The following is a 26,605-nucleotide window of genomic DNA, read 5'->3' as shown; positions in this document are numbered from 1 at the left end:
TTGATAATGCATGTTTTTCATCCCCTCTCCCTCAGGCAGCCACATGTGTGAGAGCATGTCTGCCCTGGTGCTTTGGAGCGTGGCTGTAGTTTCTGCCTGGCTCTTTCCTGCTGCCTCCACTTGCAGGGTAAAAGTCTGTTGGCCAGCAATTTGCTGTCATTAAGCTCAGTGAGACTAGTGCAGAACAGCTGAATGGGTTAAAAGTTAGTGTTGTTGCCTCACTGGGGGAATTCAGAGCTTCTAAATTCTATTTGGGTGCCCCTATGAGTGAATATTTCCAAAACTGATGTTTTAATTTAGTTTAATTTAGCAGTGACAAGTAGTTTGTCAGGGCAAGAAGCACTTCTCCCTTCCATGACATAAACAAGTGATTCCAAAAAGCTGAAAGTAGCAGAATGGTAATGGCTGTATTTGTTCTGGTCGCCCTGCTGTTCTTTCCTGTGTGAGGATGATGAGCTGCCCTGGATGGGCTGAGGTGCAGGCAGGCTGGAGCCCCTGGAGCTGGCCCAGTCCAGCTGTGGGATGGGAAGCCCACAGGGAAGCCCTGGTCCTGTTTCAGCTCCATTTTCCATTCTGGCCCAGCAGTGTGAATGAAGGGGCAGACTGGCCCTCCCCCCTTATGTAACACTGCACAACCTGGAGTCGAGTCTGTGTTTTAGAAAAGTGCTGCTGTTGATTAGTCAGTTGGTCATGAAATCATAGGCAATTTATTTTTAAATAAACTTAATGACAATTTTTGTGCATGCTGATTTTGAATGTCATTCATGTTGCGACAGAGCTTTTGATGGATTAATTACATCATTTATAAGCAAATGCCAGACAAAGACGAAGTTCACCTGAGTTTTGACTGAGAAACTAAAAAAAAAATTAGTTTGTTATCTGTGTTCTGAGGATTGTCATCAACTGGTCTTACTGCTCAGGTGTTTGTCTTACAGAGAGATGGTCAGGTGGAAACAAAGCAAGTGAATTCACTGCTGCACAGCAACAGTGACAAATCCATTTTCCAGTTCTGGATTATGGCCTTAAAATCAAGGCAGTAATTGTTATTTAGTTCCTGTAAGCTCGTATGTTTCAAAGAAAACTAGAAGTGTTTGCTCTGTGGGCTAGGTGATAACTCATGACAGAAGTTCAGCTGTTGTTTGAAAGTATATTTCAGCTCCTGCTTTAGCTCCTGAAAGCTGTAATTGCAGACTTAGTAAAAACTTTCTCTTGTTTGTCTTTCAATATTGACTGTTTGAATTAAGGTGTTTTTTTAAATGGCCTGATTTTGAAAGGTCTTAGACTTCTAGGCTGAGTAAATTGCGTGATAGTGAGGGCTGTAAATCTGTCAAGTTATATCCTGTACCATTTGAAGGAAAGGAAGGAAACAGCTAACAATTTGTGGTTTAGTCCCTTCTCACTTTACCCTCTTTATTCAGTGTAGGCTGAAGGAGGATTAGTAATGCTTGGTCCTCTTTCTAGTCTGTTTCTGGTCATCTCAGGATGAAAACTGTATTTTATTGAATTTGTTTTGTGCTTAGATATTATACTGGTTTATGAATACTAGAAAATAAAGTTATTTGTGGACTTTGTTCTAAGCACAGGCAAGGCACTTGACACTATATAAACAGAAAAATACATTTATCTGCCCTGTTGAGCTTGTATCTGGAAATACAAGGTAATCGACATGGCATTTGTAGAATTGTTTTTGCATTCTCCAGCAACTTGTAAATGTATATTTGTGAAGAATAGAGCTTCCACCATTGAAGTCTTTGTTCCGAATGTAAATGTTTTCTAAATGTTGTAGAATTTCTCCAGTAAGAGTTTGTCAAGATGGCACATCCAAATTGTGCTGAAAAGTGATGGCTGGCATTTCATTCCAAGTACAAGTAAACGTAGGAGATGCCCTAAATTGTATGAAATCCTTATGCTGTGTTACTAAGAAGTACACAGTCTGAGAAAAACCCACTTTATGGAATTCAGTAAACTTGGCTTTCTGGAATTGTATGTAGATTGTATCATCCCCTCTGGAATGTGTTTTTTTCCCTGGGCCAGGGCTGCCAGACAGAGCTCTCTGACAATCTCTTTATCTGTGGGGATGTCTATAATGTTAATTAGTGAACTCTTTGAAAAACCGGCTTCCTTGAGTTAATTTATGCACAAAACATCACTGAGGGATGTGTTTTACCTGTTTCACAAGTAGGGGACTGAAGCATAGCTCAAGGGACGTGGCTTGGGCCACACAAGAAGCCTGTGTCATAGCCAGGAATCAAGAGATCCACATTTCATTGCCTAACCACACAAATTCAGAAAATAAATAGTTGAAGAAAAGCAGATGCAACACTGAGGATTTGAGTTTTGGGTACAGTTTACAGGGTGTTTAACTCTGTGCCCATCCAAGCAGCGGGATCTGCTTTGGGAGGCCAGTAATTGTTTTGTGTGCACAGTTCTGGAATGGCCTAGGCTGGAGGGCACCTTGCAAACCAGCTCAGCCCAAGGCCTGCCATGGCAGGGACCCCTGGCGCTGACCCAGGGTGCTCAGAGCCCCATCCAGCCTGGCCTTGGCACTGCCAGGGATCCAGGGGCACCACAGCTGCTCTGGGCAGCCTCTGCCAGGGCCTGCCCACCCTCACAGGGAAGGATTGTTTCCAAATACCACATCTAACCTTCCTCTTTTCAAAGCCGTTCCCCCTTGTTCTGTCACCTCATGCCCTGTCCCCAGTCCCTCTCCTGTTTTCCTGCAGCCCCTTTAGGCACTGGGAGCTGCCCTAAGGTCTCCCTGGAGCTTCTCCTGCCCAGGCTGAGCCGCCCCAGCTGTGCCAGCCTGTGTCCCTGGCAAAGCTGCCCAGCAGCATCTCCATGGCCTGGCTCCTTTGGCACAGCTTGGTGTCACTGCACACTCGCTGAGGGTGCCCTCAGTCCCTCCTTGTCGGTGTCACACAAAATTCCTCTTGGTCTGGGTGCAAGGTACCAGGCTGGCTGCAAATGTTGCAGACTGACTCGTCTGTCTGTGTTTTGGTAGTGCAGGATTTTCACTTTCTATTGATGCTTTTTAGCTCACTGGTACAGCTTCTTTATAATTGTTATTTATGGCTGATGCCCTCACCCAAAGGACTAAGGAAACAGAATTTCAATGGTAACCCTTGCAGTGATTTTTAGAATATCAGCCCAATGCCTCAAAATCTTAAGGCAGGAGCAAAAATCCTGAGGCTGGTATTTCCATTTAAAGCTGTCTTTGGGAATTCTTATTTTCCTTAGGTTGGTGTTTGTTTTTGAGTATGTGCTTCTAATCTAGCAAGGACTTAATGAGCTCTTGAGACATAATAAGCTCAGTAAGACTTGAAACACTGTTTACCACTTGAAGTATTTATGTGGCTTCTATTCCTATTCATGTATCCAAGCACAATATGGTATTTAATAGATCCTCACAGATAGGAAGCCTCTAATCCTAATGTTCTACAGGTATGAACTGAATTACAGAAAGGATGTGCCCAGCTTTGTGAGGCTGTTCAGTCATTTAACTCATGGTGTGTTCAGCAAGCCCTGCACATTTTACAGGAGTTCAGAGTGTGCCAACTCTGGGACAGCTCTGCTCACACACACAGTCCTTGTTAAGGCCCAGGCACTTGGAGTCACATCTTTGCAATCCTGTAGTAGCAATCCTGAGTTAGCCTGAGAGGAAGAAATGTTTCCCATCTGCTTCTGAAGGAAGTCAGGAAACTTCAGGCTAGAAGGAAAGGACAGGTTGTAACTGTGAGGAAAACAAGCTGTTGGAGCAACTTCTTTTAGAATCAGGATGTGTTTTCTATCACTTGATGGCTCCGTGTGCATAATTATGGCACTTAAAAAAGAAGTGCCTTCTAGTATAGCTGGTCTGTACAAAACCTGCTGAGTGAAATTCCATCATCTCTATCACACAAAAGGTGAATTTGATCATAATGTTATCTACCACCCTCATGTTTCTGTTTATGTAAATTTTCCTTGAACTGATTCCATCATACCGATGGCTGGAAGCAGTGTGTTCACAGAATTTCTTTCAGTCCTAATCCTATGATGTTTTGTACCATGTTTCATCTCTTCTTGTCAGAAATTTTGGAATTGGGAATATGAGGAAGGAGAATGGGATGCAGTCTATCCCTAAATGTTGTACAGCTATATTAGCACATTGGCACAGTGCAATTATTTTTGCACATACGGAAGACGCCTCCCTGTAAATTCTTTGTGACATAAGGTTTCTGACTAAAATTAGGTCATGGCTATTTCATTGTTTAGGTGTCCACCCACGAGGGAGCTACAGAGAGCTCTTTCAATTCCTTGCAATCAAGTAAGTAGCAGTTACTCTCATTTATCCTCTAAGGAAATAGTCCACCAAAAATAATATGTTGGTTCCTTAGCCCCTCCCTGTCACTAATCACTCAGCTCTGGGAGCGAGGGACTGGCTTGGCCTTCAGCACCGGAGTGTCCAAGTGCCTCAGTCAGTAATTTTCAACTTACGACACTCAGGTGATGTAAGAAAGCTTTGTCCTCATTTCACAGCTGAGGAATTGACACATCAAATAAGTGACTTGCTTAAAGATTCACAGCAATACTGGCCATAGAAACCAATGACTTATTCATAGACTATTCTGTTTCTTGGAAAACCAACCCTGTGTTCCTTGTCCTTCTGCCTGCTACCCCAGATCTCCTCAGACCAATTTAGCAGGCCAAGGGTTTAGGGCTGTGTGTATTTTAGCCTCCCATAAGCTGGCATTGCCAAACAAATGCACCCCTCCCTTGTGTGAGCACAAGCAGCATCTCTGCTGTCACGTGGGGAATTAAGTCAGGAAACTGATTCAGGTTAAAGTTAATCCCCCAAGAACAGTTTCAACCTGAGTGTTCCTCATTTGGCTCTGGCAGTGCAGCTGCAGAGGCACCACTGAAGGGGGCAGAGGGAGGGGAGGCTGTGCTCAGCGAGGGTGTCTGCTGCCTGAAATGCTTGTGGAGTTCGTGGGGTCAAGTTCATGAAAACCTTAACCAAAATAAGTTCTAGTTTCTTCTTTCTCTGGAGTGCACATCACGTGCTTTGAGTTTTCCCTGTTTGCAGAGCCCACCCAAAGCACAGGGCAAACTGTGTCCAGAACAGAGGAGGTTTTTGGGTTAGTCTTTACTCTGGGGACATTTTACATCTGCCCTGCATGGCAAGTTTTTTGTGTGTGGCTGCTATCATTAAAAATGCTTGATTCTGTATAACCTTATTCTGTTTGAAATGAAACTATTTCTGAGTAGTTGCACACACAACCAGGGAAGAAGCACAATTGCCAGGATAAGTACATTTGTAAAGGGAATAAAGTGTTGTAAGTGTGGAGCTGGATGCCTCATCTCACCCTGCACCGTGCTGATCTACCTGAGCCCACATTCCTTTGCCTTTCTGCCCTGAGTGCTTCCATGGAAAAGAACAGCAATTGGAATTGTGGGTGTGATTTTGGTCTTCAGGTGGAGCCTGTCTGCCATGACTTTCCACGTGAGTCAGACACATGGGGAGAACGCTCCTGTTTTGATGATCCCTCACTGAAAAGAGGGGCTCAGAGGGCTTCCCAGTTGCTGTGCTGAGGGGAACATCCAGCTTTGAATGCAGAGTACCAAATGCTGCTGCTTCATTTGGAGGACAGCAGCGTAGGAGAGCGTGTAGCTGTGGAATGATGCCTCCTCCTGACTGCGTCACAAGTCCACAAAAATTTACGCAGGGCCCTTGGCATGCTAATAACTTGGTTGTTGATGACTAAGGCAGGAAGAAGTGACATCTAAAAGGAGACTGAAAGGAATTCTCATATTTAAAAAATGGCTGCAGAAGAGAGCAAAACATCGTTTAATGACTGCTGTTAATGTCTTTAATGTGTCTTTAACCTTTTCACTTGAACTGCCCCATGACCCCTGAAATTTTTTTTTGCCATCTTTGTTGCTGAACCCTATTCCCCAACGTTTTTGCTGTTTTTGTTTTGTGGTTGTGAGTCCTGGCTGAAGAGGGTGAGAGGATGTTGCAGATGGTCCTCTGCCATAAACTGCTGCTGTCCTCTGGCCTGTGTCAGCCACAGCCCCTGTTCCAATTCGGCCACCTCAACAGAAACGTGTGTGGGATTCTTTTATTTGGGTTTTTTTTGTTCAGGCCTTGTTCAAAGGTTCAAGACTGGGGCACAAAGCTGTTCAATTTTCCTCCTCAAATGAACACAGATCGTAACATTTAGAGCACAGCCCCTTTGTGTAGCAGGAACCTAACAAGAACCAGATTTTAACATAATCACTAGTTCCTTTGAAGGAGGCAGTGTTAGCAATTATGATCTAGACTAGACATTGGTAAGAACTTAACAAATAATTATAGGCTTCCTAAAGGAGTATAGTATGAGTAATTGCAGGTTTAAAAATGTTATTATGAGGAGTAGTTTATACCGAAACTCCATCCTGCTCTTTGAAACCAGAATCTGTAACTCTCATCATGCCACAGCAAATGCTTGCCCTTCTCCACAGAAGAATGCAGACTCGCCTTATTGTACAGCAAATGTTCTGTGGTACATTATTTAAATTAGCATATAATAGAAACCTAATTGCCCACTTGGGCCCACAGCTTTAGCTGTGGAGATCAATGTGCTTCCACTGAAGTCGGTGTAGCAATGTTGATTTTCACCCTTGAGGATCTGGCTCAGCAGCTTGTTTCTATTCCAGGCATTGTTAAAGGAGATCGTGTGTTTAGAATATTAAACCATGGCATTGTCAGAGATAGTCAACTCAATTTATGTGCAAGTGAAGAGAAATAAAGCAGTAAAACCATTATTTTTATCTGAGGATTTCAATTTACATTGTCGATTATTCATATTGACTGATCTGCTGCAACAGGGAAATCGTGAGCGTGGGGTCATCTTGTTGTGGTTTTAATTTCCTACGTCTGTAGTTATCTAATCCTCTCAGTGTGAGCAAGCATGATTAGTATTTATTTCTATTCTGTGTGCCAGTGCCCTGGGCCAGGTTCTGTGCTAAATCCAGAGTGACTCTCCTACTTAATTGGCATTAACTTGTGCTGCAGTAATATAAATAAAAACTTGTACTTTCTCACAACTCCCAAAACAGATTTCTTCTATGTGCCTATTCTCCCGTGCCGTGTTTAGGCCTGTGATAAATCTGTATTTTTTACTTAGTTTGGAACTTCTTCCAGCAATGTTTTCCAAATAACACATAGGGAATCCCAGATTTGGAAAGACTTTGGCTGCTTGTTGAGCATTGAGGCACTACAAGGAGCGCTGCTACAGCTGTACCCCTGGTTAAGGAATTGCTGCAGTGAGAACAACACCTGTCTCTCTCTGGAGAGGCAAGTACCAAAGTGAACAATAATTCTTCACTTTGTCAAATGGTTTTTGCAATCATTGGAATGCTTGCTTAAAGAAGCTTATTTTATTTCATGAATGCTCCATTCAGGAATAGGGAAACTTTAGAGCTGAACCAACAGTTCTTTGTGGAGTTGTTTCCTCTCCTTTCACTTCCATTATTCTCAGAAGACCTCTGGCTGCTCCCCCACTTATCTCTGCTTCCATTTGTCCCCTGGGAGCTTTGGATAATCAAAGTTACACTGCAAGTACTCTTCAGAGAGTAGGATGGGGGGAGTTCTGGTTAAATGGTTTGGGTCTTTATCAAGGACAGTACAGTTAACTGACTGTGTGAGCCTTTTGAAATTGAACAGTGTTAAAACTCCAGCAAAATTTGGAGTTGCCTGGTGTTCGTTGCTGTCTGTTTTCTGATGTGTGCAGAACACAAGCATAGGAAGAGATCAGCAGGAATGATGGGTAGAGACTGTCCTGAAAGGGCTGAGAGATTGTGTTCATCACTTGGTAAGTTATTGTGTGGCTTCATTCAGCTCTGGTTACAAGGTGGTTTTCTTGTCCTGACAAAAGATGAAGCTTAGCTTAGATGAATGGGTTTGGATTCTCTTTGGTTAGAATGGTTGCAGTAGTACAGGTGCTCTTTCTGTTATTTTCTTCAGACTTTTATCAAGCCTCCTTTTATTGGGGGAATGCAAATTGACATTCACTAATTGCACTAAAAGCTTCTACCTTTTTGAGTGATTTGGCCTTTAGAACATAGTATTAGCCATGTGAAGCAAGCTGGAGTTTTCATTTTAATCTATCAAAAACACTTAGCAACACTTGAATCAACAATCTTATTCTGTGTTCTGTTCATATTTGTATTTTGCCTGGTTCTGTGGGTCATAGGATTGTGTTCTCCTCATTGAACTGACAGACTTGTTGGAAAAGGTGTCAGTGTTTCCCGTTAGGGGATTTTTTTTTTGTTTCTTTGGTGACAATTTTGTGAATTTTATGAACAAAAGTACTAAGGCATTCATATAGGCGTTGATGGTAGTTCCATCAAGCTCCTTTGTTTTCAGTAGTGAGTTTTCCAGGTTTTTTGTGGGCTTTTTTCCCTTGGAAAACATGTAATGCATGTGATAAGAGACTTGCATACACAAGATGTCTTGTGTTGAGGTAAGGAAACGAGCTTTGAGCCAGATATCTGAGACCAGCATTGTGTTATCTCCATTGCAGAGATAACAGACATTAAAATTCTAGAGTCTGGTGGCCAAATGGCACAGCACCAAACAGGATAGATTTTCTTATCCTCAAGTGGTAAATCGCGTTAGATAATTAATGATGCAAACTGCTGTTATTTCTAGAGTATGTGGGCCTGTGATGGCAGAGCAGATTTTGTTACCTCTCTAGGTTAGATGGAAAGCTGAGGGAACTTTGAGAGCTGCAGAAAATGGCAGTGGCTGTGCTGCAGGGGATCAGCTGATGCTCCTTTGCTGGTGTCACTTTGCTCCCCAGGGTGGTTGGAGTGGTGCGGCTCCTGTGCTCTGCTTTTTGTGAGGAAAAAGCGGGATTGCAAAGATAATGGGAGAAGGCAGTGGAGCATTCATGGCAATAATTTCTAATAGCTGGAGATAAATAAGCAGGCAAACTTGACGACTTATCTGGGTGGGGGTATTAGCATTTTGAATACCGTCTGCACAGATGCAGTTATCACTTAATTGCCTTTACACTAGAAAAGCACTTTGTAGCTGTGAAGCACAAACTTGTGCGTGGTTCCCTCCCGCTGTAGCAGGCCCTGCTCGGGCTGCTCCGCTGCCGGTGCCGGCTGCGGCCTCGTTCTGCGGGGCTGACAGCGCCAGGCAGGCACTGCCCTCAGTCGAGGGCTCGGCAGCGGCCACTCGGAGTCTCTCGGCCGTTCCCTCCCTGTGTGGAAGCCGGGGCCGGCCCCAGCGTCCCTTCCGAGGGCTCGGGAGCGGCAGGGCTCGGCGCTGGGGCTGTGCCGCCCGCGGGGTGCCACGGCCGCTCCCCTCAGAGCGGCGCGCTGCCTCCTCAGGCACAGCCGCTTTCCCCGCAGCCCCTTCTCTGCCGAAACGAGGGACAAATGCTGCAGCCGGGAGAAAACAGTTCGTTCGTTTTGTTTCTAACCTGTCAGGAGCAAAGAAGGTTGTTTTAGAGAATTTAAGGGAATTCTGTGGGGAAGCAGTTGCTGTGTGGCGATGAGGGAGGCTGCAGTCAGAGCTGCCCGTGCCGTGCTTTGCAGAGAGCAGGCTGGGCTCGGCAGGTTCTGCTGTGCCTGTTAACCCAGAATTCTCACCCTCAGTTCTTACCGAATTCTCTGTGTCACCCAGAATTCTTGGTCTTTAACAGACCAGGATGAATGTTCGATACCTGAGCACCTTCATGTGCTCACCCTGATTTGCTGAGGATTGTCAGAGTTGCACAGACAGCGTCAGCAACACCCTCAATTCAGTGAGGCCTTTTTCTGTGGAATAGTTACTAAGTTTGCTTGTAGTCATTATTTAAATTTTGCTATCTAAGCATATTAAGGTTTTATTGGTATTATTCCTTCAACAGCAATATTGGTTACTCCAGGCATTGTTTAAAAGCTTATATATTTTTTTGCAATTCTTAAAGAGAGATTTGGCTTAGAGCAAAATCAGCAAGGGGAAAAGAATTAGGAAATCAAACCCTTCCTTTCCCTTTTTGAACCTCTCGGTTTTCCAACCTCAAATAAGTACGTGAAAGGGGTTTAACAACTTTAAATTGGATTTCGGAATGTCAGATGACTCTAATAGCCTTTGTACACAAATAACAACAGAAGAGCTGATTATTGTTTCTGGGCTCTGCGATGCACTTATGTAATCATTAATCTTGGCACTTCTTTATCTGCAGCAGATTAGGAGGCCACTGTCATTTTGAAGACTGCCATTAAGTAGACTTTGTTAGTGTTTAAATATGTGAAGCTTAACTTTAAGCTTCCTTAATGTATGCGGTGGAGGTATTCTGTGCCTTGAATAGAGCTGTTGGAGTAAGTTTCAGTCACATATCTGCTGCCACAGTCTGACCTCAGACGGGGTTTATGTATGGTGTTTGTTAATCAGCCTCTGAAGACACTTTGAAAGCTTTTTAAGCGTAAAGCATTAATATATCTGTTTGGAACAGCAAGCAAACTTGCTTTATCTACTACCTTTCAGTTGGTTTAATCATCAAGAGGCAGGAAATTAAACCCTATGAAATGAGAAGGCAAAAAGGGTTTTAATGAAGGTCGTAGCACCTAATCTGATTGTGGCAAAGGAAGAGCTTTTGCTAGACCTTTTCTTTCCACAAGCTTGTAATTTTCCAAAACGTTTTTGTGGGCAGCTACATTTTTTTTTCCTTTCATGATTCTTGTCATGAAATGAAGATGGTTTTCAGACACTGAGTATATCATATATAGACATCATGAGGGTGTGAAGAGGCTCAGAAACAGAGCTAAGCCGAGGGAGATAGTGTGAGCATAGTTGGCGGGGGGACATCACTGTAATGTATCGTTTGAAGGAAATGTTTGGGAATAAAGCTGTGTCAGTGACAGAAATGTTTTTGAAGCTGTTTGATAGACTGATGGTGCATTTATTTTGTTGGAAGCCAGAGCCCATATGATTTCCATCTCCAGTGATAGCATCTTGTATGCTCTCCTTGGTGCAGTTTTTGGGGATGGGTCATCATGTTTTCTTCCTGTGCCCTTTTCCAAGAGAACATCTGAGGAATCCTGATCCCACAGAGATGCTAATATTGCTCCCTCTGAGGTGGGGCAGGGGCTGAATGAGGTGTCTTTCTTGGGGAGAAAAACAAGGATATTTGTATATTTGTTCAGCAGAGATTTGACCTTCTGTCACAACAAAGGCTATGAGCTTCCTCTAATATCTAATGTATTTGCTGGTGCCTTAATATGTATCAGGAAACAAATATCAGCTGTCAACCACTGCTTGGGTTTGAACTTCAGGGATATTTTCTTTGAAATGGAGGGAACATGGGTATAGTTAATCTGTTTTGTGCTCCTCCTTAAAACCTGGAGGAGTAGCTGAGGATGTGGCTGCTTCTGGCGCCCCTCAGTTTCCCTCCTCCTCTGATGACCCCTGCAGGGGCTCACGAAGGGGAGCTGTGGCTGAACACCCACATACTCTGGAAATACCCACAGTGGAAAACGTCTTTGTGTTAAAAACAGGTGACCCAGTGTCAGGCTGGAAGGATGCAGGATGTGGACTTGAGGAGAGCCTCTTGTGTGAGGTTTGGGGGGATCTGGTTGGGATTTGCTCGCAGTAGCCGTAAATCACAGATGGAGTTGAAGAATTCACACTCAGTATTGGCTGCTGGGTGATGAATCCAGGAAGGAGGTGTTGGAGGGAGTTAATAAATGAGTGAGTGCAGCTCAAAGGCTTTTTACTGTTTAGACTTCTGGAGTTAGTTTGGTTGTTATTGTTCACCTTTTAGATGAATCATCTGAAAATGAAAATTTGAACTAGACATTTAGAGTGCACCTTTGTGAGAAACTAATGATTCTACTTGGCATACAGCATCAAAGGAAGCCTTTTTAATGACATCAAATTCATGTACAGCCAAAAAGAAAAAGAAAATATCTTAAAAATGCAGATGTAGTCACATCAGAATGATAGTTTCTAGTCTGGGTGAAATACTTTATTTTTTTTCCCTGTAACTTTTTTCCTCAGGTTTTGAGTAGCTTTTAATCAAAGTGCAGCTCTCTTGTGGGGATGTGGTTTCTGCAGCAGCCACATTTGTCTGGCTGTTACTTGATCGTGCAGAGTCCCATTTCTCTATGCACAGTGACAGAGCCTGCAATTTCTGCTGAGGTCAAACCCTTTATAGAATCCATTCAGCCTGATAAAACAGCAGGACGAGGCTGAATCATGGCAAACAGTGTGAAATGACACTTCCTGGCTTCCCGCTGCTTTGTCACCCCTTCTGAGGTCTGCAGTGCTCCTCCCAAAGTGCCCTTCTCTCTCCAAGGGAGGAGCTGCTCGAGTGCAGCTTGACTTGGCCCAGCGGGAAGCGCCAAGGAGAGCGTGGTGGGCATTGTGATGGAGAGCCTGTGCTTGTGATCAGAGCCAGGCTCCCGAGGGGTGTCAGGGAGTGTTGGTGCTGGGCTGAAACTCGCTGCGCTTTGTGCAAGCCTGAGGCTGCAGTGGTACCCACCCACAGCGCCCTGGTGCTGCAGGGTCATCGCATGCCCTCGGGTTTGGGGCCTGTCCCCTCGTGAAACAGCGTCCTTGAAGCTGTAAATAGTTTCACACTGTGTTGCAAATGATTGGTTTTGGTCAGGTGGGTGTGGTGGGTTTGGTTTTGTTGTTTCCCCGTTGATTTTTCAGTCAGGTACCCTGGCTGTCGGTCTGTTCCCGTAGGCAGCCCGGTGTGATCCCTGAGCTGAGATGCACTTTGGCAAATGGACACCACAAGTGTGTGCAGCTTGCTGGCAAAGCCATGGTGGAGCTCTCACGGTGTGTGGCAGGAGGGCAGACACTTTGCAGCTGTTCTGGAAGAGCTTTCCTCAGGGAGCGCTGCTGGAATTGCAGCACCAGCCGAGTGCCTGTGCCGCTCCTGGTACGGAGCTCTCTGTGCACACAGGGATCCCTCTGGGAGCTGCTTCCCCAGGAGAGCTGGCCCAGGCAGAGCTTGTGGAGCTGTGCTAGCCCTGTTGTAGCTGACTTGCTGAAGTGCTCCTCAACACTGCTGAGTGGTTGAGAAGTTCTTAGTTTTCCTACCACAAGCAAATAAACAGAAATACCAGATTTTCCCCATAGCCAGTGTCGTTAATTAAGGGAAGAGAAGGTGGGAGGACAGTGTTGGAGTTAACCAGTTCCAGTGTTCAGAAGACCAGGTCCAGCACTTGACAGTAGAAAATGGCATCAGACAGGGGCTCTGTGCATTAATCTGTGATGAAAATGCTACAGTAATTTGGACTTGTCACTGTAAAATGCTACAGTTCTTCAAGACTTTATTTAAGTCAAGTCTTTATTAGTTGCTTCCAGAGATTTAGGAAATGGGGCAGAGCTACAAATATGTTTAAGCTTTTCAGTACAGGTTTCTTTTTGAAGAAAGGGGGAGAATTTATTTAGTATTGTCTAGCTAACTCCAGCAAATAAATTAATCCTGTTCTCCTGCAGATTTCACTTCTTGTTTTCCTCTCCATTAGTGGTAGATAATGCAGGACCAGCATTCAGACACCAGGAAGGAGAAGTTGGTGTAGATTTGCTTTTCCCAGTGCAAGAGCACAGTAAGTGGCAAAGAGTACAAGAGCCCTCAGTGTGATGGAGCATTCAGGGCCTGTGAGTGCCCCAAGGTGCCCCCACGTGCTGCCCCCAGCTCATTGTCTGTGTCATTTTTCATGTCACAGACCGAGTGCTCTGGCTGCTGTGGTGGCACAGGCTGGCTCACAGCAGAACTGTGCTTGTGCCCCGCTGCAGGTGTTTGTCTGGACAATTGCTCCAGGTTAGTAATCATCTGCAGGAAGAAATTAGGAATGTTGAAACAGGAGTGAACTCTAGAATCCTGTAAAAACAAACATGATGCATTCACACAAACCCCAGCTTGCTGCTTACTGGATAAATGCAGTAGCAAATTAGAGCAGCAAAAGTCAGTGTTGGCAGTTCCTATGATAACAGCTCACACCTCTCTTGCTCCTAAAACTTGTATTTTGTCATATTATCAAGAGAAATGTTTTGTAGGTGTGTCATTAGACCTGTAAGCTTTGTTTTGGAAAGTGAAAAAGGAAAGTGATAGCAGTCAGGCCAGCAGCATCCTCCTGCACAGCTCTGTGGCAGCTCCTCTCCCAGCAGTGCAGAGCGCTGCAGGTTGGTGGGGCTGGAGCTCTGCTCACCGTCCCTGGCAGCACGAGACCAAAACCCCAGCTCTGGCAGTAGGTACCAGGCATCTGAGGCAGAGATAAAGGATGATTGTGCTGCTCACACAGACAGAGGAAAGGAAACACCAGCTAGCATCCCATGCTCACAGCACAGCAGCACTAGGGAGATGATGGTCTCTGTAGCACCTGTTTCTCGACATGCACTTCAGAGCTATGACTAAAACTATGTTATATTTCATTAGAGAATCACATGATTTCAGTGTCACTGTGTTTTCTTATCAAAAACTTCTTCTGAATTGCTTTATGTAACAAGAATTCCATTTAGCCTGGTGAAATTAATTATGCCCCAAGCTCTGTTCATTGTAGCCAGTGTAACTCCTGTTAATTTTCAACCAGAGAAGAAGAGGCAAATGAAATTATTAAATGTTTATTCATAAGCACCTGAGCCACCAAGAAAATGAGAAGCCAGAATGGGGCAGAAACAAACTGGTGTTTTATGAAATTTGGAAGTCTGTTCTGACCGTGTGGAAGTCATCTATCTTCAATATTTGGTTGCTGTGTGTTGTTACTGTGTGTGTCTGTTGTGCCTGGTGAGGGACCAGAAGGGGATCCCCAGAAGAAGCTGTTGCAGTTGTTGATCCCTTGGTGCACATTTCTGCCACGTTCATGACTGGTGTGTGAGTTCCTGGGGGCAGTGGCGGGGCTGGAGCTGGGGCACTCTGTAGGTGTCAGCAGTGGGAGATGCTGGTGCTGTGTCCCGGCTGTCCTGTCCCAAGAGCTGCTCCTCGTGCCTGGGCCCAGCCTTGGATGGCTGGTTTGGGGTTACACTTTGTGGTGTGTCAGTAACGTGCCCAGTCCCAGGCTGCAGCTGTCTCCAGCTGTCATTGCTCCAACAGGGACACTCAAATCATCAGCTTTCAGCTGCATTCATTGCTCAGCCAGGAGAGTGAGAATGTTTTTGGGTGGATAAAGACAAGACAGTGGAGAGAGATGAGTGTTACACAGAAGGACAGAAGGACATCAGAATTACGAACTGTTGTATACGTGAACGAGAGGGAGCAAGCATCATCTCTCTGAGTTCCTCTAAAAACACTAGGTCACTTTTTAGCTTGTGTTCCTGAACACTTGTAGAAGTCCTACATTGTTTGTGTTTGCATGTTGTTTTGGTTTTTCTTTACAGGAGTTCAGAATATTATAGTGATTTTATGTTATTAAATGTTTACAGAGATTTTCTAGTTGAATATAATGTTAAAAATAGAGATCTCACCATAACAACTTCACCGAAACAGTTCTGCCTTTTAGAAAACCCAAACTATTTTCCATCTTGCCTTCTCTCATTAGACATTCAGGTGTCTTTGTTGAAGCCAGTGCTTCACATAATAGCAAAGCTCTAGTTCTTTACATTAAAATATATGTCAGTAAAATTTTGTGTGGCGTAAAGGAAAACAACCCTAAACATCAGTGATCCTGGCATGGGAATATGAGCTCTTACTGCACTGTTCCCTTCCACGTGCCCAAATCAAACAGATGTTGAAGGAATTTATACTGATTCCTCAAAGTCAGTGTTCCAGGCCCCGGAAGAGCTCAGGTGGTGCCGTGCTCTTTATCCTGTGTCTCCTTCAGTAGGGATGTTTGCAGCATTTGGGAGTGCTGAGCAGTGTCAGTCACCTGCTGAGGGATCCAGATGTGCCCACAGCTCGTCCCAGCATTGCAGCATTTCTGCCTTGTGTGTTTGAGGTGTTGCTCATACTTTACTTTTAATTAATACTTTGGTGGCCATGTTCGTTTCTACTCCACCCAGCACACCCACACACTTCAAAGGATTTGTACCAGTATAACCTCAGTATTTATTTTATTACCAGTGTGATTTCCTAAGGAAACAAGGCTTGGAAAGGTTGTTTGTGTTTGTCTGGTTTTCTGCCCATCACCCCAGTCCTCCCCATTTCCAAGACATTTCAGCCAAGCTTGAGAGCATCGGCAGTTCCAAAGATGTGAAAATTGAAAATCTGAGGGAGTTCCCCATCTGATACCTCCTGAGGGACAGTGTGCAGCCAGGCTCAGCTGTAGGGAGGAGAATCTGAAACAGAGAGGAAGATGCAAAGAATATCCCACGTGCTGGGAAGGCTTCTGCTGGAATTTCAACCTTGCTGGACCCCAGAAAAATGCAGCCATGAGATCTTCTGTTAGTTCTTTGGAGCTGTTCGTTGCCAGGTCTGTCAGTGCAGTCTCCAGTGGGGCTGCTCGGTGTCTTTGTGGTGGGGCTGGTGCATGGGACAAGCACACCTTCCCACGAGGGGCGAGCAGGCTCTGTCAGACACTTCCTTGTGTTCTGCAGTGGCCTCGGGCGTGTCCCCAGCAGCAGCTGGGGTTCAGTGTCCGGGCTGCGTGAGGGGACAGAGGGTCACTCCACGGAGGGCAGCGATGGGTGCCAGAGCTGTGCTGCCACCAGTGCTCGCTTCCCTGCAACTGCAGCCTGTGCCAGCTGCAGGTGTTGGAGGCGAGTAATTGCAGCCAGCTCAAATTACTTAGGGTACATGACAGAGCAAATTATTTAGGTAATGAAGCTGAAAATGCAGGAAGATTAGAATATTATATAGTAAAATCATTCCGTGTTAATTCAGTTTGTGATCAGATATCATGTTGCTTTAAATACCACATTACATGCAGTACCCTTGTTTGAGGCAATGAATATGGATGAATATGTCACTGAATATGTATGCCTCCTAATTTAATCAATATACTTACAAATAGCACTAGCAGGGATGTCTGGCACAAAGTGCATCCCTCTAGAAGCAGCTTGGCCCAGTTTGTGTGTGCCTCGTGTGCACTGCAGAGCCCCTGTGCATGAGCTGGGCACAGGTGAGCCCCATGCAGGGAAGGCTCCTGGGCAGGGCCCTGAGCCCCAGCAGTGCCAGCTGCAGCCCTGCCCGCTCTCTGCAGCCCTGGGCAGCTGGGGGTGCTGTGCTGGAGAGCCGGGCATGTGAGGGGTGCCCGCAGTGCCACAGAGGCCCTCAGCAGGAGGGGCTGGGCTGGGCTGGCACACCCGGCAGCGTCTGCCCGAGCCCCTCCGTGCTGGGGGCAGCAGGGTGTCCCTGCAACCCCTGCAGTTCCTGCAACCCCTGCAGTTCCTGCCTTGGCAGCTGTGGCCAGAGCTCCTCGCACATGCTCGTGTCTCGCTGGTGCCAGGCAGCTGGGACTCCACAAACCCTGGCAGGAGGGAGCACCTTCTGCACAGGTTTCCTTTCCAGAAAATGCTAATTTGTAAATTCAGAAATAGTAAGACATTGTGGGATTTACTTGACTTTCACCTTCTAAAAGTTAGGCTTGTAATTAAAATATCATTAAATTCCTTCACTGTTGAGTGAAGAGGAGGCTTCTCCAGTCAGGGGTTCGTGGTGTCTGTGATGAATGAGATGAATCATATGCCCTTTTTCCTTCTTGCTTCCTCCCTTCCTTTCCTCTCTTCCTGCCTTCACTCTAGAGCAGACAAGACAATTAACTTCATTAATTACCCAACTTTCTAGATCACTCAGGTCAGCTGGATGGATCTCCCCTAAAAGGCAGACATGGGACCAATTTTTGCATTCACTGAAGAGCTCTTCCCAGGATACCAAATCTGAGGTTTCCTACCTGTCGAGAATTGGGAAAAATTATTAACTGTGTGCATGTACAATTTTAAAATAAGTGTGAAAGCAGAAGGAGAAAAGGAAAAATCCTTTTTTCTACCCCAAGACCATTATTTTACAATAATTGTAAAATTGAAACAAGCATTTTATTCACAAATGTTAATGGGGAGGGAAAAACTTCTGTCTTTGGAAAACAATTTTTTTCTCTGTGTTCTTCCAAGTGAGCTGGTAACACACTGAGGCTCTGTGTGTTTCTGTTTAAGGGACAGAGCTGGGGGAAAGGTGAGCTGTGCTTTGCTTGGCTGTACAGGCTCCTGCCCTGATCTGTCTGCCCCAGTGAGGTAGGAAGAGAGAAGTCAAAGATTACGATGAGTTGTACAGTGCATTCCCTTACAGATACAGAATTAGATTTTCTTGCTTCTCTACTGGAAAAACTGGACAAGGAATAAAGCAACATTTCGTGATGTGGGAATTAATAAAATGGGCGAGGCTGTCTGGGGGATTTGGCTGGGGGAGGGAACTTGGAACAGGCAGGCAAGCCCAATGAAACCGTTCCAGGTTTGGGAGCAAAGTGCCCTGGAGCAGGAGGGAACGAGGCACATTCTGCTGTCCCAGCAGGAGATGTCATGGAGTCCCACTGGCATGTTCCCTAGCAATTAGGTGGAGGCTGTGGTGTTATTTGAGCATACCAGAGCTGCCTCACACGGTTGCTGTCTGAAGACAGAGTGGAGGGAGGAAGAATAAATGTTCAGGGGGAAAAACAATGGCTGTTTTTTTCCCTGTAATCCTTGGGCTCGAGTTCCTGTTCAGTGTGATTGTGAGCGCATCAGGGTCCACACTCCATTTCTGGAAGCTGATCTGACACTGCAGGCAGCCTGGAGACAGGAGCAGCTCCAGGGAGGGCACATGAACCAACCGAGGGTGCTGGTGGGTGCCAGGGGAGCATCTCCTGTGCTGTGCAATGAGCTTGTTTGACATCAGCTTGTAGGGATTGCTGCCTCCAGCCCTCGCAAGGTCCCTTCTTTCTCTCAGGAGCCCTTTCAGAGCATCTTGTGTGGTGGTGGGTCTCGTGCTCCAGCTTCCATTTGTTGCTCTTGGTGGTTTGTTTGGGCTTTTATTCCTCCTTTTTGCTGCCTTTGACACAGGACAGCCTTGGTAGGATTGTGGAGCACTGTTATTTCAGGGTGTGAAAGAGTCTTAGGCCTTTAATCTGGGAGTACAAACTACATCTGTCACCTGGGTATCTGTGGCAGTTCCTAAGCAACCACAAGAGTTTATTTTTTTCAGCAGTTCATATTTAAGAAATAATTTGCTCATGCATGAACCAGCCTGAATCAGCCTGAGCACCACCCCAGGAGACAGAAATTGTAAACTGTAATTTAGGCTAATTCTAGTCTAAAGCATGAATTAGAGTATTTTATGTAATCTTGAAAAATATACCATATAAATAAATGTAAGCAGAGAACAGGTACAATTAATTTGAGCACAGTAGGAAGCTTTAAGTAACTCTGGGAATGTGAGAAACCAAGTCGGAACATATTCTTGACATGTAAAAATATTTCCCACCTGCCTTGTTTGCATAAGAACAAGGTTTTAGCAAGTACATATTTGCATGTCAAAGTTAAAAGTGGGGAAAATATTTTCACCCTTGTAAGAAAAAATGCATAATCTTGGCACAGGCAATTTGCATGTAGTAAGTTGAAAGTATCTGAAGTCCTTTCATGCTGCATGGGAAGTGTATGAACCTGCGACAGGGGTTCCATTTCAATGAGTTGATTTGCACAGGCACCACGTGGAGCAGTAATTGATCTGATCTCACAGTGCATTCATTTGTACCACAATTGGTTGTGGCAGTCCCCAGCGATCTGTGCTCTGAGATCCATCCCCTTGTCCTGCATCATCCCCAAGTGCAGCACTGAGCTGCAGTTTTAAATGCTGTCTGCCTAATTGAAAGTAAGTACCTTGAAGATGTAAATTTGAGGAAATCAGGAATTCTAAAACTATACCTGATTTGGTGCCAGAGCTCATAAAAATGATGTTGGGCAAATGCTGGCACAGCTGGAGCCTGTGAATCTGTGGAGATTCTCTTTTACCAGTAAAGCACCCTGGAAAATGCATTTGGGACTAATTATGGCACCTTTTAGACTATTACTAACCTAGCTTTAGGCCATCACTTTGAAGGCATGTTACATTCCTTCAGAAACGCTCTGCAAATGTCCTGTTGCTTAAGAAATAGGGATTGCATAGACAGGCTTCATGGGTGATTTAACTAACATGCTGGAGATTGTAGATAAACTAGATCCAATTATATCATACCTATTCAAAATAAGGCAGTAATTATGGATATAAAAGTGAAATGTAAAAAATACATTGCCATGTAGCTGTGGAGATAAGCCTTGTCACTGCCCTGTTCAAGGAGCTGCAGCAGGCTGCTGATTCACTGCAGCACGGGAGAAAAAGAATCATGTGTTGGAAAGGCACAACTGGGATTTGGGAGAGCTATTCTGGAATTTGCCCACAGGATTGCTCTCTGAATTTGAACTGCACATGGTACAAATTCTGAGTTTCTGTGAGTTCCAGTCTGTTCTCCAGTTTGTTGATGTGAAGGGAGAGGGTAATGCCAGCCTTTCTGCCACAAGCTCATAAACACAGGAGGCTCCAGTAATAATTAATGTAATGTAGCCCATTAATGAAACAGCACACGTGTTGTTTTTTCCCTTTTATTAGTTAACTTCCTGCTCCATTGTGTTTAATGTGTTAGCTGAAAGCGAAGTGAAATTAAAACCATTTTTGGGGAAGAGGCATTTCCTTCCTTAAGTGTCCTAAACAGACCTCTTAATTTCAGCCTGTTGTTTTGTTGCTGCGGGGATGGAGGGGTTGGAAGGTCAGGGATGCCCAGGTTCTTGTGCTGGAAGCCGATACCAGGGGTGTCCTGCTGTGTGGGGCTGCTTGGAGCGCTGCTGGTACCTGCCTGGCCAAAGCCCCGGAGCCTTCCCAGCAGAGTGGGGAGCAAACAGCTCCCGTTTGGGGCTGCTCAGCTGCCACCTTGTTGTTTTTGGTGTCACCTGGAGAATATTTTGGGGGATATTTTCGCACAGTTGGTGCTGTGCTGCCAGTCCTCTATAGGCTTCTGCTCTATAATGATCTTGTGCTTTGGGCCAGATCCTGAGCTGTGCCGTGCTGCAGTGGAATGGAGCACACAGTAGCACTGCTGTTAGTAATCAAGATGACTCTTGATTAATAATAAGCATCCAGTTAGGGATTCAGTGGCATGCAGAATGCAATGTTTTTAGCGTGGACATGACCTTTTGAGAGCAGAGTAGAACTGAAATTAAGCCAATGCACTGTAAGACAGCAGTATGAGATGTGATTTGGTGTGTTGTCACAGACCGGAGAGCTGTAAATTGGATGAAGGAGGAGCTCTGTTAAGCAGTCAGGCAGCTTGTGAATGGGTTTGGGCTCCTCAAGGAGGCGAACAGCACTTGTTAGTGTGTCACAGTTCCAGACACAGCCAGAGCTGCACTCGCACTGTTCCAGCTAGGCCCTGTCCAGAGCACTGGTGCAGCTTCACCCTGACACGGTGTGCCAGAGCAGGGCTCTCCTGGGGTTGCAGCCACCCAGCCGTGTGTGCTGTGTTTGTGGGCACCCCGAGCACGAGGTGAGAGTGTGCCCTGCTGCTGTTGGTCACTGCAGCGCTGCCGTGCACGGCCTGCCCAGAGCTGCCAGCAGAACAGCTGCAGCCATGGGCTCCACGGGCAGTGAGGGGTGTCCCTGGGCAGGCAGGAGTCCCTTCTTGGGCCTGTGTATCCTCATGGGAAGTGCTGCATTTAGAGCTGGTCACACACCAAACTGAGTTCAGTGGGTTGGTTTATTTGTATGAAACTACATTTATCAGGGCCTTCATGCCTATAAATGAATGGCATTTTCCAGACTGTGCCAGCTCCTCTGGTTTCAGTAAACTGAGTGCTGCTGTGTTTTCCTGCCTTGGTTGTTCTGTGGTAGATAACACACAATAGGAACCAATTCCCTTTCCATTCAGATAGGCAAGTTTTGGACGTGCAAAATGGGGCTGCTCTCACCTTGTAACTTCTCTTTAGCGTTGGCCCCTCGTGTGGGCTGGGTGGGTGTTGGTGGCTCTGGTGGCCGTGGTGCATTTGCTTCCAGGCAGGACAAGCATTAACATTACCTGCTATGGTCTTGGATGAATACACTTGGAAGAAACCTTTCTGGTGTCATCTTAGCTCTTTGGCCAAAATGTGAACTCTCCTGTTCTTTTTGGCTTTGAAATGCTGATTCCAGCCTTCTTGTGGGTTCTTAAACACCTTCTCAAATGACCCATTTTAATAACCCAAAAGCTATTATATAACGAGCAGCCATAATTTAGTCCAAAGCTCTAGGGGATCCTTGCAGTTCAGCAATGAATAGTTAATGCAGTATAATGTTTAGCAGGTTATTAGTTTTCACTGTACAAATGCTGATCAGGGAATGCTTTTATAAGGTGTTTAAAAGAAAATGTAATTAACTGGTTGCGTGCTTCTGTTGCAGCTCAAATTGAAATTATTCCATGCAAGATCTGTGGAGACAAATCATCAGGAATCCATTATGGTGTCATTACATGTGAAGGCTGCAAGGTAAGCTTCTAAAATATTAAGTCTGAAAAGAAGCATTTAGCCTTTTGATAGTGATAATTTTCCTTCTTTTTTTAAAGAGCAAGCATTGCTCCTAAGTTCAGTATAAAATAGTTGGGGATTTTGAAGTACAGGTTTTATTTGGACCTTAAATAGGATGTTTCCATGACACACACACCATTACACTGCTGCAGATTTTAGGACATTGCTCCAAATCACACAGTTGTGCTGGGTGTGCTGTGCATTGTCTCCCTCTGCATAAACAGAAGAGGCACAGAGATGATCTGCTCAAGCACAGCACCAAGAGCATTCAGTGCATTCAGCTGAGGGAGGACAAGTCTGGCTTTTTTGAATCTCCCTGTGTGGTTTTGCTCTGTAAGTTGCGATGAAGCTCTGCTGAAACAGGGGAGAGCTCTCCCCTCTGTTTTCTTTTGCCCTCTGCTGCAGGTACAGATCTCTTGTGTTTGCAGGGGAGATGTTTCACAGCAGCACGTGCTCCTGGTGCTCAGCAAGCTCAGGTCTTGCTGAGACCACTGCCTGCTCCTTGCAGGGCAGTCACTGCTGTGCAAGGTTTAGGCTTTGAAGTTTTCCCTGGAGTTGTACCTTTGGTGAATCAAGGGAACAAGGATTGCACTAGAAGCATTTCTGTTTTGCTCAGTGTGTCTGTTACAAGCAGGAATTAAACTGGACAGTGCCAGCAGCAGGCAGGAGTGAAGCTGATCACTCCTTTTGATCCCTAGTGCAGAATTGCAGCGCTGGCTTGGAGTGACACAGTGTGCACAGCATGCTCTGGCTTGTTCTTCTCTTCATGGATCAATGTTGCAATCCCATGCTGATAAGTTTTCTCCTCTTAATCTATACTTGAGGTGTGAAGAATTGATGATGATAATAGTTTTTAGTCTGCTCTCCTGACCTGCTTGATACCACAACCCATCTTCAAAAAGTAACTTCCTTGCATTCACATTATGAAGTTCTCTTTTGTGTTTTTCCCAGGAAGATTTTTGCATTCTCATTAACACATCCTCTCAGTCTTATGGAAGTATTGGTAACAATGAAGGAAAAAAAGCTATATTAAGAATCTTGGAATGATATGGGAAGAACACCTTCTGCAGTTTCTGACTGCTGTTACTATGGAAAATACAAGAAATGTACTAAAAATGCATTGATAACAAAGTGGTGGCTTTTTCCAGGTTTATGTTGTTAAGCAGTCTTTGTGAGATTTCAGCTGTGGGAAGTGCAGACATTTGTTGTGAGAATTCTGCTCAAGGATCAAGTTGTGTTCAGGGTCTGAGAGCTCTTTAATCTTTAGATGGTCTGGGAGCAGAGTACTGGGAGAGAGATCCATGACACCCAAACCTGAGTGCAGACACAGCAGGGTTAGCGAGGTGCTGGTGCTTGGCTGGGCTCCCCACATGGGGCTCCTTGCAGAGCAGGAGCCCAGGACAGGGAAGCTGCCAGCTGTGTTTTCATCTTCATGCACTGAGTGAGAATGTGTGTGCACTATACTGTGTTTTAGAACAAAGAATTTTCCTTCAAGTGCTCTATAAATCAAGTTCTGTTGGAGCTCTGTGCAATCCTCTCTTCTGAGGATTCCACCAGAAGGGTCAGCTGGTGAGAAGGGCAGAAGGGAGGGCAAACAGGCAGGGGTGCTCAGCACACTGAAACCCCTCTGAACCTTGAAGGCAGAAGGTGAGAATTAAGAGTAGCCCAGTGAATGATTTAGGCATTTTCTCCTTCTCTTAAAGGAGCACAGTGAAGTTTTGTAGCCGCACAGTTTCAGACAGAATTTTAAAGCCAATTAATACTTGGTTAACCAAGTTACCTTCCTTTGAGAAGCTCAGTCCTCTTTAATGCCAGAGCCCAGGCTGGCAGACTGGGGTACTGCTGCTGGGCACAAGTCACAGGAGGAGTTTACATGACCATGGCCTAGGCAGCATAAAATGACCTGCTGTGGATTCTGGATTCTCTGGATTCTTGTGCTACACTCTTCCACAGTACTGTCAACAAAGTCTCACCCAACAGAACTATTTTGGCTGGTGAAGAGGTTGGCATAGCTTGGCTCCTGCCAAAGCAGCCAGGTGTGGATTGGTATGGCTTTCTTTTCCCAGCTTTTCTGTGGCTGTGACTGCTGCAGGTTTGAGCATGCTTATGTTGCTCTTCATGTTGTGCTAAAGCTTCCTTTGTAAAAAGTCCCTGGCTGCAAAGAGCTCATTGCCAGTGCTGTGCCTTGGCTCCTGCAGCCCATGCCCAGTCCCAGAGAAGTCAGGGAGGTTCTGCACAGGTGCCACAAAGCCACCCACGTGCATCAGATGGCAGGAGCAGGGCTGTGGCTGTCAGGAGGGAACAGCTGTGCTGCTGCCCTCAAGCCAGGCCTGTCAGGAATGATCTACAGGCAGCAACAGCCACAGCAAAGTGGGGTGTTTCAGCTTGGACTGGTTTCATTCCAGTTTGGTGTGAACTTTAATGTTACTTAATCCTAATGTTAACTTAAATGTTACTCTGGAAATACTGATAAACAGCAAGAAATACAGTTTATTCAAAACCTAGTCTGTATCAGGGATGAAATCACTGACCAGCTCTTGTCAGATTGACTTTTGCTGGTCCTGTTGCTCTTCTGCTGCTTTGCAGCCATTGCATTTCACAGACTTGAAAGTGTTCTGACCAGGTTGAGTTGTTACACTGCATTTCACGTAACTAGACTTGAAGATTTGTATAAACCCCATTAGTGTTTCTTGGGAAGTTTTCATTTCCTGCCTTGCTGTGATGTTGCTGGCTGTTCTTAGGAAGTTAGTGGCAGTGTTTTGCAAAGGCATTGAGTGCTGCCGACCCCTCAGCCTATTCAGCTCAATTTGAATCTGCCTTTAAAAAAGGAAAATTTAACACCCCTTCATCATGTCCTCCTTAACTGAAAATTTGAGGTTTTAGCCAGGCTGTATTTTACACTTTATCTTGGAAGTCTTCTGTGGCTTATTACAAATAAAATAAATTTTTTAAGAGAGGCTAGTTGCAGGAGAACTGCTGAAAAGAATGGTCTCTGTATGGAGCACTTCACTCAGCCATTAGTTGTGGGAACCCATTAACAACCTTTTATGCTGTAGGAAGGGAAAGGAAACTGGTTTGTACACATCCATGTTCTCCTAGCTGGGAGTTGAATTCAGTTCCACATGGTTATACAATGAACTATAGAATTTAATTTGCAGATGCAGTTACTGGGCTTTGCTGTCAATAGTTCATGCCCAGCTGACCCACCAGTGCAGTAGCAATCCCTCTCTTTACCTGACTGCAGGTAGCTGGTCTAACAAACCCCTCATGCAGGGCATTTCTGGCCGTTTCACATGCTTATCAGAAGGTTTATCAGTACTGGCTTTTGTCTCTTGTGTCTTTCAAGACCTCAGATGATCTTGTTGTGGTGTGCTGTCCCTGCCCGTCTTGCTTTCATTTGTTGACAAACACAAGCTCACCCTGTCTTTATTACTGATGTAAAGCTGAATGGTTTTGCTGTTTTCATTGACACTGTGACTTTGTCTTTATTAACACAGTGTATTAAACAATATTATCAGAGCACTCTCCTACCTTAACAACTAAAATATGTGCTCGTGGTCATAAAAGGGTTAAAAATCCTATTTGAATGTTTGCCTGTCTTTTGTATTAGAGTGTATTTTTCTAATGTTTCTTTGAAGAAAATTTGTGTTGGTTTGCTTTAGAGAACAGCAAAATAATTACTCCCCCCCCCCAACTAATTGTTAATTGCTCAGAATATTGCAAAACTTAATGATACGTGGAAGTCTTTAAGTATTAGCCATAAATCATGGGATTATGAATAAGCCTTTGTTGTCACAGGCTCACATACAGTCATTCCAAAACGTCTGCCATTAGGATGCAGCAAGGCAGCTGTCAGCTGTTTTCTTGTAATTAAACAGCCAATGAGCAGCTAATTAAGACATATGTGTATACAGAAGTGGAAGTGGGTATGTTAATGAACTGTAGGAATCAATTCATTAAATGACAATTTGTCAAAAGACCAAACATGAGCTCAGTGTTTCATCCGGTGCCATTGGGGAGGCACAAGTGGCTCAGGGGCCACTCAGACCCCAGCGTCTGCAGTGCTGAGCGCAGGAGCCACCGACACCAGTAACAGACTTTGCAAAATCTGCTATTTACATTTCAAAGTCCTTTTTTAACAAGTTG

At 45.0% G+C, this 26,605-nt stretch overlaps 1 protein-coding gene across 2 annotated transcripts in view; it reads left to right on the top strand.

Annotated features, from left to right (window-relative positions):
- The window catches only part of RORA (RAR related orphan receptor A), a 358,823-nt gene that overhangs the window by 314,698 nt on the left and 17,520 nt on the right, over positions 1-26,605 (top strand). For both annotated transcript variants that reach the window (XM_058033480.1, XM_058033481.1), the window contains one exon: positions 22,335-22,420. In XM_058033480.1, coding sequence (XP_057889463.1) covers positions 22,335-22,420 — 86 coding nt within the window. The remainder of the gene's footprint in view (positions 1-22,334; positions 22,421-26,605) is intronic.

This window comes from Melospiza georgiana, chromosome 13, assembly GCF_028018845.1.
Source record: "Melospiza georgiana isolate bMelGeo1 chromosome 13, bMelGeo1.pri, whole genome shotgun sequence".
NCBI lineage: Eukaryota > Metazoa > Chordata > Aves > Passeriformes > Passerellidae > Melospiza > Melospiza georgiana.
The sequence above is the reverse complement of the archived record's forward strand: the minus strand, read 5'-3'. Positions and strand labels throughout refer to the sequence as shown.